Raw genomic sequence first — 15,494 nt, forward strand, 5'->3', positions numbered from 1 at the left:
TCAAGCCCAGTAAAGGGATTGTAGAACTTCCTGTCACATTGAATTTAGGAGGACTTCACAGAGTTTTTAGAGGGATTACGAAGTCTCTGGTTATAAAGGAATTTGATTTGTGTTTCATACTTGGATTTCTGGACACAGTGGAGGCAGAGTAGCAGATGTGGGTTGAAGAGAAAAGTAAATGAAAATGCATTCCTGTTGTAGAAGCAATCCGTGACTCACAGTGACGTCCTGTCAGTTACTTTTCAGTGTGCACTTACCCAAAACACTGTGTTTTATGTAAAAATTCAGGGGCGAAAAGCTAAGATAGAGAGTCATCAGGAACCATATGCTCACTTGGCCCCAGAGAACATACCTAATACTTTTGAAGATGCGGTGAATATACTTAAACCTTCAGCTATAATCGGTAAGTAAAGTTGCTGACCTTACTTAACTGTATGTTGCCAGTCATAACTTACAGGCAAGGTTATTAAAAACGAAGTGATAGATTTTACCTAGCTTTCAGCATTTATGACATTTTTGCACTAGCTTTTTTATTTATTGCGTGTAAAGAGAGTTCAGTTAATGTATGTCGTTCGTGTTTTTAAGTGCTAGAAGCTGTGGGACGGGTCGTGCTTTGCTTTTAGAGTTGGCACAACTGATGGGTCAAATCCTAAAAAAACCAAGCGCATTTGACGTACCATGCCCAGAAAGTTCTATGCAGAGTCAGAGGTTTTCATTGACAACAAAGCTGGAAGCTTTTGGTATGTTTTGAGCCAGGCGTTGCATAGCTGACGTGAGACTCTGCCGACATAGCATTAAGTTCACAGCAGAAAATGTGACAGTCTTTACAAGGGGAACTGTTTCATTTCCAGTGTAGCCGTAAGGTTTGAATGCACAATTTTTCTTTTATCTGTTTCGTGTAGGAACCCTGTTGAACGCTAAATAGCAAAACAGTCACAAACAGTAAGTTTCTATGATCAGAAAAAGTATGTCAGTATTAGTTTCTTCATGGATTAGAACTCATAATTTTTAGAGCAAGAAGTGTTGAAGGTCATCCAGTCTGAGAACCTGTCCATTCACTCCATCTCTGGAGGGTCAAGGAAACATCAAGAAAAAATTTAATTGTTTTAGAACTCATGAACTTCTAAGAATATGTCTGTGAACATCCATGTAGAGAAACACTGAATGTAAATTCCCTTTTTATATAAGAAATGCAGGCATGGAGATACTAAGCAAGTTGCTCAAGGTTTGTGACTATTTCAGAAAGCTAAGAGTAACAGCAAGCACTAAAACTGGTCTCCAGCCAGATCAGTGTTATTCTATATTACATGTAAAACAGAATTAAAGTTAGTTATTTGGACTGTTGGATGCAAGTCTTCTTACTGGATGAACTGGGTCAGAGCTTTGTGGAGGCATCACTGAGTCGTCAGCAGATTCCCACCGTGGGTTAGTATCGTTCCTGCATTCTGTGCTTCCTTTAACACTGCGTACTAGGCTCATTACAGGTTTTCTGATTGTCTGTTTACTTTGTTGTTTTTCTCTCAATGCTAAGCTGCCTGCACTGTACTCATTTTTATGTCCTGATGGCCTGATACAGTGTCTAAGGCACTGTAGGTGCTTAGTAAAGACATTAAATTGAACTGTATCAAGAGAGTGGATTGCTTTAGTCACGATGATCCTTCAGTACTTCTGAATTCCTATTATTTTGTACCATGGACCACGGACTTTAACAATTTGAATTGCAAGTTTTTTATCTCCTTTTTAAGATTTTTTAATTGTTAAAAACGCTTAACTTAAAATTGGCCATCGTAACCGTTTCCAAGTATGCGGTTCAGTGGGGTTTGGTGTGTCCCACTGTCGTGCAGCCTTCTCCAGAACGCGTTGCATCTTGAAAAACTGCAACCCTGCACCCCAGTAAACAGCAGCTACCTTACTCCAGCCCCTGCCCCCCGCTCCACCTTCTGTATCTATGAACTTGACTGTTTTAGGTACTTGATGTAATTGGAATTATACAGTGTTGGTCTTTTTGTGACTGGTTCGTTTACTTAGCATTATATTTCATCCATGTTGTAGCAAGCTCTAGCTTAATTCCACATAGTGATAGAGGTAGTCTTACACTTTTTGTCTCTCACAGTTTACTATGACTGGTGTGGACAATAAATATTTTAAGTGAAAACTTTGCATTTTATTGTTTTTCTTTTCATATTTTTATTAATTTTTATTGTTCATTACAGTTGTCCCAGTTTTTCCCCTTTTGCCCTTCTCTGCCCAGCCCAACCCCCCACCTCTCCACCCCACTCTTACAGTCAGTCCCCACCCCACAGTCCATGTCCATGGGTCATTTATGCACGTTCTTTGACTAGTCCCTTTCCCGTCTTCCCACCATCTCCCTCCTCCCCTCTCCTCTGTGGCTGCTGTCAGTCTGCTCCATGTCTCTGCCTCTGTTTTGCTTGTTAGTTTATTTTGTTCATTAGATTCCTCTTATAAGTGAGATCATACGTCATTTATCTTACACCAGCTAGCTTACACTTAGCATAATAGTCTCCAGTTCCATCCATGCGGTTGCAAAAAGTAGGATTTCCTTCTTTCTCTCTGCTGCGTAGTATTCCATTGTGTGATTAAATCACAGTTTTTTGATCCACTCATCTACTGATGGGCACTGAGGCCATTTCCAATGCTTGGCCGTTGTGTAGTGCAGCTGTGAACATAGGGGTGCATGAGTTCTTTTGAACTGATGTTTTGGGACTGTTGGTCTTTTCACATTTGAGATTGTTTTCCTACAGTATTATCTCAGCAATGCAAAATCTGTCTTCATAGTGGGAGGTAACCTGTGCTTTTGTTATGTTAAATCTATTGTAGAAATGTTATTGGTAAGAATTGCTGTATTTTACTCCTAATGAACTTGGCTCGCTTTCCCCCTATTTATCACAGGAGTTGCAGGAGCTGGCAGACTGTTCACTCCTGGTGTAATCAAAGCCATGGCTGATATCAATGAAAGGCCTATAATATTTGCGTTAAGTAACCCTACAGCAAAGGCTGAGTGCACGGCGGAAGAAGCATACACTCTTACACAGGTACTAATAAATGATAATAGAATGAATTGGTTATGTCTTTGTAGCCTGTTGTTAGCCTGTTAGTTACACATTCTTACAAACTGTTCATGGTTACTTACTGTGGAGATCACAGCATGTGTCCACAAACCATCAAATTCCGATGTTAATTATTGCTTATAACAATTCCAGAAAGTGATCGCCTCATAACTTCTTTTTTAGCACCTTTATTCCTTTTGTGATGTTGTTGTACATTGTAATTGTCCATTTTAAACAAAAATTATTTATTTAGATTTACCCGTATTTTAATATTTTTTGTTGCCATTTGCTTTCCCTGCATTTCTGTGCCTCAGTCTACAATCATCAGCCAGAAGAACCTCCCAGTGGAACTTTCCTTCATGTTTGTCTAAGATGGATTCTCTCGATACGGTCTTTATTTTGCTGGATAGTTTCAGTGTGCATAGAAGTAAACTCTGGTAAATACTTTATTTCAGCACTTTGAAGATATTCTATTGTTTTCTGACTTCTGCTTTCTTTGGGATACATCACTGTGTCTTGGGTTTAAGCAGTTTAGTGCAGTGGACCTAGGCGGGTTTTCTTTCTATTCCATCTGAGGATGTAGAGCTTCTGAATCTGTGGCCTAATGTCCTTTGGGGGAAAGTGTTAACTTTGGCAGCATCTCTGATCTGGCCACACTCTCCCTCCTCTTTGTCGCTCCATCCAATAGTGTGAATGTTTTGCCTTATGTTACGTGTCTCTCTTACCCTGTGTGCTCTGTGTTCCAACCTGTTTGCTCACTGCATCCCAGTCTGGTGATTTCCTTTGTGCTCACCTTCCAATCTGCATTTTTGCTTCTTAGCTGTGCTAATCTGTTGTTAGGTTCTTAATTTTATTGTATTTTTTGTTTGTAGAATTAGTATTTCACTGTTTTTATAGTAATTATTTAATGAGACTTAAAATTGCATGTTAGAAAAATAATCAATTTACAAATACTGCTTTCTTGCCCACATATTTCATGAAATAATTCTTTCTGTCCTCTTATTCACTAGTGTTTGTCTTTATGACAGCCTTTTTTTATTTTGCATCATTTAACAGCTGTCTGGAACTACTTTTTATTTTCATCCAAGTTGTTTAAGATTTAGTTCTTTTAAATTCTTTGGCACACCTACTCACTGGGTTATATCCCAGGTATAAGTATCTGCTATGTACCATTAGGACAGTTGGCTTTTTTCCTACTATTCTGTAGAATATGTTTGTCATCTCTGCAGTATAATCACTTTCTGTATTGTCCTTGTTAGTGATCTTTAAGTGGCTCTAGGAAGTGATTTTTAAAGGCTTATTTACAATGATCTAGTAGTAATCATTGTTACCTAATACCCATGGGAATAATTACTAAATTGTGATAAATGTTTTTGTCTCCACCCTATTAAAATTTTTTTATAGAAAATTTCAAAAGCATATAAAAGTTGAGAGAATAGTATAATTAACTCTCATACTAATACCTAGCTTCAAAAGTAATCAAATATTCAACAATTTTGTTTCTTACACATTGTACCCAGTCCAGATTATTTTGAAGCAGATCACAGACATCAGATAATTTCATTATAAATATTATACCTCCCAAAAGTTAAGGATTTTTTAAAAACATAACTACAGTATCATTTTCATATCTCACATTTTAACAGTAACCTTTTAAAACTTACATGGTCTTTTTGTTTGACTTGCAGTTTCATGCTAAAATTTTCTGTCTTGTCATTTAATTTCTTAAATATATGAATCATAATTAAAGTGAAAGCCTGGTAGTAATAAATATCCAATTCTCCATGAGTTCATTTGTATTATCTTTCTTTTTTCTCTGAGTTACCCAGTTCTTATCTTTTTGTAAGCTTAGTTTTATTTCTATTTTTTGTTTCTTTATGGAGTTCTAGATAGTGTGAATGAAGAATTGTTGCAATAATTTGAGTCTCTGAATAAAATTATCTTCCTCTAGAGGGGCTCTACCTTTTCCTTTGGTGGCTGTTAGTTGGGGACAGTTCCTCCCAGTCCCATCAGGACACAGTCCAGGAGGCCTTGTCTGTTTTCCCAGTTTACCCTTTCTCCCTATGCGCACCCCTTCGGGGATGAGTCAGAAGCCCTGGGGTATTTATCAGCACCCCTCAGGCCTAGTCATCCCTGACCTTCACTTTCTCTCTGACATCATGAGACTACTGATAGCTTTGTTGCCTATGCTCTCGGCCACAGATTTTGTTTTCAACATCAGCAGTCACCTTGAAGAGGAAGGCTTCAGATGCTATGCTTTCACATCTTGTTTTTAACTTCTTTTGGATCTTAAATGTCTCCCACCTCCAGACTCTCTCTATCCTGATAGCACTCCCACTTCTTTGAAAAATATTTTCAATACATTTTTTTCAGTTTGTCTCATTGTTACCAGAGGGAGAGTTGGTGTGAAACAACCTTGAAGACCTTTCCAAAGCAGAACTCACCCTCAGAACTTGTCAAACTTAATATTCATGCACTTGATATCCTTAGCATTCTCTTTTTCTCCCTGTTAAACATTTTATTTTGACACCTATTCTCCCTAAATTTCTTTGCTTCTCTATCACCACCCTGTGTTAGTCAGAATGAAGTCTCTTAAGTATTGATTTCCAACAGTTATAATCATTATTGAAATCTTTTCTTTTGAAATCTTCCTCAAAGTCAGCATATAGATATTAAAATAAAAATCAGTCTCTTTAGTATAGTCTTACCTTTTACCAAAGCATGGCATTACTTTGAACTTGATTGCTCATCCTGTTCACTGGTCTTTACTACTTAGAACTACTGGTTACTGCCCCTACCCTCCCCCAGTTACATCTTCAGTGATTGTTGGATAAATACACTCAATGTAGCATGCCTTTGGCATTTCCAAAATACAAAAACTATAAATGTTTTGAGCAGTAGTAGTAAGTCATTAGAAGGTTGTTCAACCATTTAAGAATTCTATTTTTTAAAGAATAAATATTATTCTAATAGACATACATTATTGGAATGAATAACCCCCCCAGGAGATGAGTTTCATGTACTGTTTTGAAATAAAACTTTTTTCACAGTTTTTATAATTTTGAAATTGTGTTATCTCTTAAAAGTCATAAAAAGCATTTCATTGGGGGAAGGAGTATAAGGGGACTAAATGGTAATGGGAAAAAGTACAATAAAGACTAAATTTTTAAAGAAGCATTTCATCGTAGTTTAATTTTATGTAATTTCTTTCTTAGTGTTACATAAGATAATGACATATTTGTGAGTTGGCAGTGCCCTCTTACATTTTTAGCCTCCTGTTTTCAGCGGAGAGATGCCTTGGTGTTACTCTGACACTCCCCTGCTCAGTGAGAGCCATGGTGGCCAGAGAACAAACAGGCCTGATTGGCCCTCGGATTGAGGATGCTGTTATCATTCAGATCTGGCCACATCTAAGCAATAGGTGGATTATGATAAAAAACAAAACAAAAATCAACAGGTTGTAGAAGATGAACTGCTATAGAATATTGCCATTCTAGAGAACATTCCCAAAATCTTTCTAAATCGTCAAATTTACTGATATCATGGGGACATATCACTTTTCCCATGAAGTACTATATTGTATAATTCACTTTATAAAGCTATTAAAATTAATGGGACCACAATAATATTATTTTATACATTATTATTATTGTGGTAACACGTATGGCATTAACCAGGAACTAACGTTAATCTTCAAAGAAACAACATTTTTGTCACAAGTAGAGCTATGCCTAGAGAATGATAAGCCCTGGCTAGGTAGCTCAGTTGGTTGGAGCATCGTCCTATAGACCAAAAGGTTGCAGATGCGATTCCTGGTCAAGGCACATGCCTCCGTTGCCTGTTCGATCTTTGGTCGGGGCATGCACAAGAAGGCTACCAGTGGATGTTTTTCTCTTACATTGATGTCTTCTCCTCTCTCTCTCCCCTCTCTCTAAAAACAAACAAACAAAAAAGAATGCCCTAGGGGGAGGATAAAAAAGAGAGAGAATGATGAGAGCTGTCTGTAGAAAATGATATAGTTGCTGCTCCAAGCTAGTCACCTGAGCCCACCACTAAGCATGTTGCTAACTTGCTTCAACACCTAAATCTTGTATCATTTCGAAATTGAAAGTATGTCCTGTAAAAGTTGTAATTACTGTACATTATGGACCTTCAGATCATCCCACAGGTCAAATTCTTGAGTGTTAAATGCACGAATGCCAAGGGTTGCTGCACTTCAAGTAATGATACTGAGGCATTACACTCTTGGTATAACTTGTATTTTAGATTATTAGACAATTCTGTCAAATGGTCAAGTGTCCATGGCAGTTTGTCCATCCTTCCATGTGGACATAGTTCAGTTTTTATTTGTAAATCACCTTTTAACTTAATCCGAGAAGCTATTTAAACATGATGTATATGTTATATATTATTGTAAGAGGTTACCCTGTTAGAAAACTATTGTTTTCTTCTTGATCTTTATGTTACTTTTTGCCAGGGAAAGGCAGGGGCGATGAAATTTGTTGGGGGGGGCAATTATATATAAAGGGTTTTGTTTTATAAAATAATGTTCAGATACTTTTTCTTTTCGTAGGTCTGTCCTTCTCTGATAACTACAGTGTGCCGGTGACATTTGTTGTAGGCCTTTATAGAACACACTACTGAAATCAATGATTACAACAAATCTGGAGACTTTTTTGTTTTAACAGGCAACATGCCTTTTTTCCTTGGATTGATAATGTGGTTGTTTCAAGGCCTCTTGTCTAAACTGGCTCACTTGGGGACATTATGGGGGCATAACAGAGAAAGACCGTGGCTTTGAAGTTGTAAGTCTCTAGATTCCAGTTTGACTGCTGCAGCTGTGATATGTGACTCTGTATGGAGTACTTGGAAATGGCTAAGCCTTAGGTTTCTGATTTTATTTTTATCAGTGAAATCAAGGTAACAATAACCTCACGAGGTTTTTATGCAGGCTAACCGAACCGAGTTAACACTCAGAGAGCCCCTGGTACCAAGCCAGAGACAACAGATGTCCAGTAAACAGTAGCAGTTTAATTTTGGGTGCTTTCCACTTCATTCAGAGATACTTACACATTGGTCATCTACATTTTAAAGTTGTTTTAAAGGAAATGGAAGTGAAAGGTTTTTCAACAATTATCAATGGACATTTTTTTCAACTTGCATAAAATATACTTCATTCTAATAAGGATTTTCATGATGTGATTATGTTATATAATAAGTCATTCCTGTTTGCAAATAACACGTTGCTCTACTTTACTACAGGATTTAATCTTGTTTACATTAACCTCCATGTTTTAGACCACAGAGAGTAACAAAATCAAGGTGATATAATTTCTTAACAGGGAAGGTGTCTGTTTGCCAGTGGCAGTCCGTTTGGGCCAGTGAAGCTAAGTGACGGGCAGCTGTTTACGCCAGGTCAAGGAAACAACGTGTATATTTTTCCAGGTACATGTCACTATTATGTACGTTGCAGAGCAGTAATTAATGACATATAAGTACTTCGTGAAATGCTTTAGAATCTAAGGTTAGAATGCACAATAGTATTTATAGGATTCTGGTATGATGTACAGGGAAGCCCAAGAAGCTCAGCAAACCCACCTTGCTCTATTTCCCCTGAAAATTTATTCAGATCATTTGTTAAACTTGTTCTTATTATAGAAATAATGTAGTACATGGCTCAAAAGAATGCAGAAGGAACAGTATGGCGTAAAAGGATATAACCCTTTTTATTTTCCCTTGGTACCGCCTTATCTCAGCTCTCAGCTATAACCACTGTTGGTGGGGAAATACAAGTAACAGTAATCACAGATGTTCTGATGCTTTGCTTCCTCTCTACCACTCATTTTGTATTATTACGGCTTTCAGTTTTCCTAGGAGTTACCTTTATCTTTATGTGCCATAGTTAAAGAGGTTTTGTTAACAAGACAGTTTTCATTAGCTTGCCACAGTGAAAATGAAAAAAAATTGTGTTTCTTATTTCATCCCTCACTTTTGGTCAGTTAAGGTTACTCGTGGTAAAGAGCTCTTTTTAGACATGTGTGTTGTGTACGCTGTCTTTCATGCTTCGTCTGCGGATTGGCCTTGAAATTAAATGACTATGTAAATTTTATTCATCTAAACCAGAGTGTAACTTGATAAATGTTATAGAATATGGGATTCTATATCATAAAATTTTAATACTTAATCTTTCAAGGGTCAAATAGAATGAATTCTTTAATTTCTTGCCAGCTTGCTTCGTTTTTTCTGGATGTTACTCCACAACAAAGTACTTCCGGGTCCCAGCTTCCCTAGGCTCTGTCTCGATGCTGCCTCTCTCTGAGTTAGTCTCGTTTTGGGGTTTTTTTCTGGGATACATCTCTGTGTAAGCTTTTTGTAAAACCATGGAAAAAGTTTTGTGAGCTTTTACTTCTCTGAAAATGTCTTTATTTTGTCCTGTTGGTTAGATAGAAACGTGTAGCTTCAAAGTCATTTTCTGCAGACCTTTACAAGCATTTCCTCCTTTTACCTGTAGTGGCCAGTATTGCTAAAGAGAAATCTGGCATCAGTGAGATTCTCATCCCTTTACACGTACTAGCTTTATCTCCCTATAATGTTTAAAACTTTTGTCTTTATCTTTAAATTTCTGAAAGGTTAGTGGGGATACATGCAGGTTTGGGCTTCTTTCCAGGTATCATGTGTGTCTGTGGGTGGGCCAGTGTACTCTGGTGGGCCAGTGTACTCTGTCTTCTTCTCCAAAGGATTCTTTCAAACTTGTGTCCCCCCTCATTTCTTCCATTATTTCTGTGTTTTCCTTGTGGAACACGTGGTAGACTGTGATCAAATCCCTCTGTTGTCCTTGACTTGTAAATTTTATGTCACAGTTTCACCTCTGCTGACTTTATTACGTAATGTGGGGGATTTCTGTAGTCTTCATTTACTCATCTGTATCTGTTCAGTTTTTTATCACTTGTAGGTGTGTTTTGTTTCAGTTGTTCTTTTTTTCTTTTATTATGGAAAATTTTAATTATATACAAAATTAGAGGGAAGGATGACATCCCGTGTTCTGATGTCCCACTTTTTAGCAGTTTTCAACATATAGCCTGTCATATTCTCCCACACTTGACCTTCTCTAGGTTATTTTAAAGCAAATTAGAGACATCATATAATTTCATTCAAAGCTACTTCAGTATGTATCTCTGTAAAAGTAATTTTTATTAAACATAACCATATTAGTGGTTTCATATCAAAGGAAATTAATAATAACTGCTTAATATCATATGTCTTCAATTCAGTCAGTTCAGCGGGGTTTTTTTTGAATTCCCAACACCTTTTTTTTTATCATAGAATCACTCTTTTTAATAAAAGCTGTTATCGTTTTTAAAAGTTGCAGTATTCTTTCAAATGTCTCCTAGGAGTTAAGATTCTTTGAAGTATTTCTTCCTTTGTGGTGTTTATTTCCCATAAATTTCTGGCGATTCTTAGTTGCTTGTTTGAGTGAAAGACTGTGTTGAGTAAAACAGGGATCTGATGCAAATTTCCCTTGTACTCGCGCCTTCCTCCTTGCCGCCCGTCCTGGAACAGCCGCCAGCAGGCTCCATTCAGGTTCCAGGACAGGTGGACTCACAGCCCGTGCAGGCTGCCATTGGTGAGCGTGTAAGGGCAGTCAGAGAAGATTCTAGCCTGTGCATACCCGAGTGCTTTTCTGGGTCAGCTTTGCTCCTTTTTTGCATGTAGTTGTGGCTGTGTAGAGTTCTACCCTGCTGGACTTCAGAGACCTAACATCTGTAATAGAAACTGCTCCGTCACTGACAGTCTCTTTCTAGACCTTGATAATGTTCAAATGGATCTGTTCTACCCAGCAACATTTCTTTGGCACAAAGGCATAAGGGCGTGGGAAGAATACTTTTGCTGATTGAACAAAGCCATTTTTATATCATATTTGACTAATAAGGAAACTGGCAGTTGATAACTTTTATACAACACTTCTGTTTTTTCTTGGCTGCTTTGTGTTTTAGTGGGGTGGTGTTTGGGGTAGGGGTGAGTTACCAGTGACTTTCTTTCAGTCTGGGAATTTACTCAGCTCCTTTCACAATCTGAAAAGTTAACTTGCTAAATAAACCATTTAAAATGTATTCTAGGAGTGGCTTTAGCTGTTATTCTCTGCAATACCCGGCATATTAGTGACCATGTTTTCCTAGAAGCTGCAAAGGTAAATGTTTTAAATATTGTTTGGTTATTTTATAAAAGATGAATTATAAAGATTAAAAGCAGAAAGAAAAAGAATGGGTTAAATCTGTCTTATGAATGGAAAGGAAGCTACTTATCCATTACTTTTTAAATTTGCCTGAGTACTTTTGCATAAAATTATTTTTTATCCTGCTTTTTCAAATGTTTGATGCTAACCTATGAATCCTTTCATATTTGCAACACAACTACTGTACCTATATTACATGTGTGTGACGGTAACATCGTGACATCATAGGTAAAGCATAACTCCTTGTGAGTTTTTAATGACAACTACTGATTTATTTGAATAATTGGAGCTCCAAACTTAGCAATGTGGGCTTTGGATAACTCACATAAATACAAATATTGATGTCCATTTTCATATAACTGTTGTAATTATACCAAACTATATAATTTGTTTGTAAAATGTCAGTAAGTCTTTAAACATGGTTATTTCTTTATTGTCTAGTGGTGAGAACAGTATTAATTTTTGCAGTAGTTTAAGTGTATTGCTGCTAGAAAGAGGAGAATTGTATTACCTCTATTGTTCTCTGCTCCCCCAGCCCTTTTCCCATTTCATTATGTCTTCATTATTCTGTGTTACATAAACAAACAAAAGTGCTGTATTTCCCTTTAGGCACTGACAGATCAATTGACGGATGAAGAGCTAGCTCAAGGGAGACTTTACCCACCTCTTGCTAATATTCAGGAAGTTTCTGTTAACATTGCTATTAAGGTAAGTAATAGCTTATACCTCTTCACGTAAGTTTTCATGGCCTTTTCTGATGTAACACAAGTTTATTAGAGAAAAATTTGAAACACTAGAGGTTGCAAAGAAGAAATCTTAGGTCACCCATATTCTACCAAAATAGAGCCCCCTTATTATTTTGGGTTTGTTGCCTTCTAGTCTTCTTCCTTCGTAAACATATACAGTAAGTGCACACATACCGGGCACCTGTACTTGTTTTTGTCATTGGTTTCTCACTGTGCTTTTTTCCACTTAATGTGTTCTAAGTGGAACAACAAATTGATGTTTCTCTCTCTCTCTCTCTCTCTCTCTCTCTTAAAAATAAAATCAATTAAAAAATATGTATAGCTCTTTTCTTCCCTTGCCTTACTAAATTAGTTGATACTTGAGCAGTTTTAAGCAATTGGGTGATAAGAGTATTCCTTAATACCATATGTGATGCTAGCTTTCATTGGATAAATATCTTCAAAAAATTTTATATGTTTATTTTTAGAGAGGGGGCAAGGAGAGAGGAGAGTGAGAGAAATATTGATTGGTTGCCTTTTGTGTGCCCCCAACTTGGGGACCTGGCTCACACCCCAGGCATAAGCCCTGATTGGAAATTGAACCAGCAGCCTTTCAGTCTGCAAGCTGGCACACTGAGCCACACCAGCCAGGGATAATTTTTAATCTTTTAAAGAAGTAGGCTATTATTCCTAGTTTACTAAGATTTTCTTAAACATTAGGATTAGGCAAATTCATCAAGTACATTTTCAGCTTTTATACCAATGACCATAAGATTTTATCCCTTTGACTCTTAATGTTCCCATTGCATTGTTTTGACGCTTGTAAACTAAGTGAAGACGGGGACAGGGTAAAGGATGATATATTTAGGAAATAGTAACCAAACCAGTTGAGTTGGAGTCTAACAGTATAGGTAGGAAAATGGCCTCAGATAAGATCTGGATGTTATCTTAAACTTGTGTAAACACCCAAATGCCAGACTTAAGAGTCTGACTGAATACCTTACTGTTGCCAAACAGCTGGAGATTTTAGAGCCCCGAACTAGCCTAAGTGGACTTCAACTTTAGGACTTAGAGACTGATATTACAGGCACAACACAGATTAGAAGATACCATTCCATTCAGAGATTTCCTGGTGTGTCCAAATGAAAGGTAATGCCTGAGGAAGGAGATCTGCGTTTGGGGCTGGGATAGGCACGGAGCCCCAGGATCACGGCTCTTCCCCATTCCCGGGGCAGAGAGTCCTTCTCCATTGGTTCAAGGCTTTGCTTTGTAAGGGCGAGGAATCGGGAGAGTAAGCAGTGCTTTGTATCCCCCCCCCCCCCCCACAACCCACAGCTACTGAGCATTTTCCGGCAGCCACCAGTCACCTCCTGCACACCTGCATCGCCAAGGAGAACTCCGAGCTCATGCCTGCCCCCAGTCTTTTTGGTGGATGCAAATACATTTCCAGCCGTAGTCTAGAAAATAATGGAAACATTTCCCATCACAAAATACAGTGAGACTAAGCTCCTAGGACCAAGGATTATTTTTAATAACAACAATTTTTGGTTAAGCTTTTCTTTTAAGAAGCTGAAATAAACTTTAATAGTGGTCAGCATTTGGAACGGGAGTTGGAGGAGGAGGAGAAGAAGAAAGACATACTTGTTTGGATATTTTTACAACGTGTGACTACACTGTTAAAGTTAAAATAAAGTCATGACCAGGACTTACTGGATGACAGACGGCCACTGTGCTACCCTGTGAGGAGCCTTTTCCTTCCACCTCATTTTACACTAAAGCAGAGTCTCAGTGGGTTTGTGCTCACTGGCTGTCGTGGTCTGCGGCTTGGTCGCAAAGATCAGAAATTCATTCAACTTCATTTAAATGGGAAAGAGCCTAGCTTAACTGCTTAGGGTCTGGGATCTAAATTCAGAATGTTTTGGGTTTAAAACACAGCTCACGTAACTATAACACCTTTGGCAGGTTACTTAAACTCCTTATACTTCAGCATCCTCATGTAAACTGGCAGAATAATAGTAGCACTTACGTCTTCTGGTTTCTGTGAAGCACACAGAACATGCCCCGTGCTTGGGGAGGCAGTGAGCTGCCATGTGTGGGTTGCGGGCCTGCTTTACATGACCTTTAGTTCTAGTGTCCAAACTTGATCTGTAATAGTTTCTATGTGTCTTACTTCTAATTTGACAGCAAAAACATCAGGCGCACTTTGGTTAGGGTTCACTGCATTCGCAGTGAGCTGCGTTTGAGTAGTCTCCTACACGTGGTGTCAGTAGGACACTGCGGAGAAGGGACATGGGTGGGACATGTCACCCAAGTAGGCGCACTTGACTGACAGAGGGTAGCTGAACAGTGTTTGTCAGATTGGCCCGTTAAGGCAGTGCCAGTAATTTAGGGTGAGGAGGTGACTTTAAACACGTCAAACTTACGGTAAAATAGCAGATGATCTCTATTTCATCTTTCAGAAACTTTCAATAGTCTCAACATGTTTTGAAATGAGTCAGAGTAATGTCATGTTTTATTTTGAAAAAAGAAAAACGCCATTCTTTTAAGTTCATTTGTGTGTGTTTGAATAGTACTTTTTCCTCTCAAATAGGTTAATACTCAGAGTCTGTACAGTAATCTTAATTTCTTTTCAGGTTACAGAATACCTGTATGCTAATAAAATGGCTTTCCGGTACCCAGAACCTGAGGACAAGGCCAAGTACGTTAGAGAACGAATATGGCGAAGTGAATACGACTCCATGCTTCCAGATGTGTACGAATGGCCAGCATCCTCAGCAAGCCCTCCGCCGTCAGCCGAATAGAAGTGCCCACCTACAATTACTTTCCAGGCTTCAGGGAACCCCTTTTTTCAGACAAAAAATATAATGTTCTCAAATTTGTGGGTTTTTCTCCGTGTTTTCCTCTCCCCCACTGCGTTGTTCGACTGACTTTTCCCCATGAATCTTCTGTATGGGGTAGGTGTGTTGAGTTCGTTGTTAGTGCCCACCAGCACCCTGCTGTCAGATCATCGTAATGCTTTCGTCAGAAGGGCGTTACACAAGTATCTGCAGGTGTCTTCACCTGTGCTCTTGTTCACACTTGCCAAAGCGTTTGCTCTTTGCTATTGTTGGTAATAACCTCTCGGCCTGTCCTTCTAAGGGCCACCAAAGTACAAACTTCTGTGGAGATGAGAACTTTGAGAAAAAGCCAAATTTAACCAAATTCTAAGAACCGATTATCTATCGAAGATGTTCTTTTACTTGTTCTTCATGCCCTGAAATTCCTTTGTGGTATAAAGATCCAAATATGAAAAATCTACCCTATTATTTATTTGTTAGACTAAATTAAGGCTTAACTATGGCCTCATGAGAGAGAAATGGGAATTACTGCTGCCTTTAGACAAATTAAATAATATTTCAACAGTGTATAAAAATCAGTGTAATTTTTTTATTTAATAAAGGTAAAATAAAGGTGAAAAGGTAAATTTAA

The 15,494-nt window shown here is 38.0% G+C and overlaps 1 protein-coding gene across 1 annotated transcript in view; it reads left to right on the forward strand.

Annotated features, from left to right (window-relative positions):
- Nucleotides 1-15,494, forward strand: part of ME2 (malic enzyme 2) — a 43,872-nt gene extending 28,378 nt beyond the window's left edge. The window contains exons 11-16 of the mRNA XM_037165081.2: nt 289-403; nt 2,911-3,053; nt 8,411-8,513; nt 11,186-11,256; nt 11,911-12,009; nt 14,660-15,494. Of these exons, the coding sequence (XP_037020976.1) occupies nt 289-403; nt 2,911-3,053; nt 8,411-8,513; nt 11,186-11,256; nt 11,911-12,009; nt 14,660-14,827 (699 nt within the window). The 3' untranslated portion in view covers nt 14,828-15,494. The remainder of the gene's footprint in view (nt 1-288; nt 404-2,910; nt 3,054-8,410; nt 8,514-11,185; nt 11,257-11,910; nt 12,010-14,659) is intronic.

This window comes from Artibeus jamaicensis, unplaced genomic scaffold (assembly GCF_021234435.1).
Source record: "Artibeus jamaicensis isolate MK-2021 breed Jamaican fruit bat unplaced genomic scaffold, CSHL_Jam_final contig_354, whole genome shotgun sequence".
NCBI lineage: Eukaryota > Metazoa > Chordata > Mammalia > Chiroptera > Phyllostomidae > Artibeus > Artibeus jamaicensis.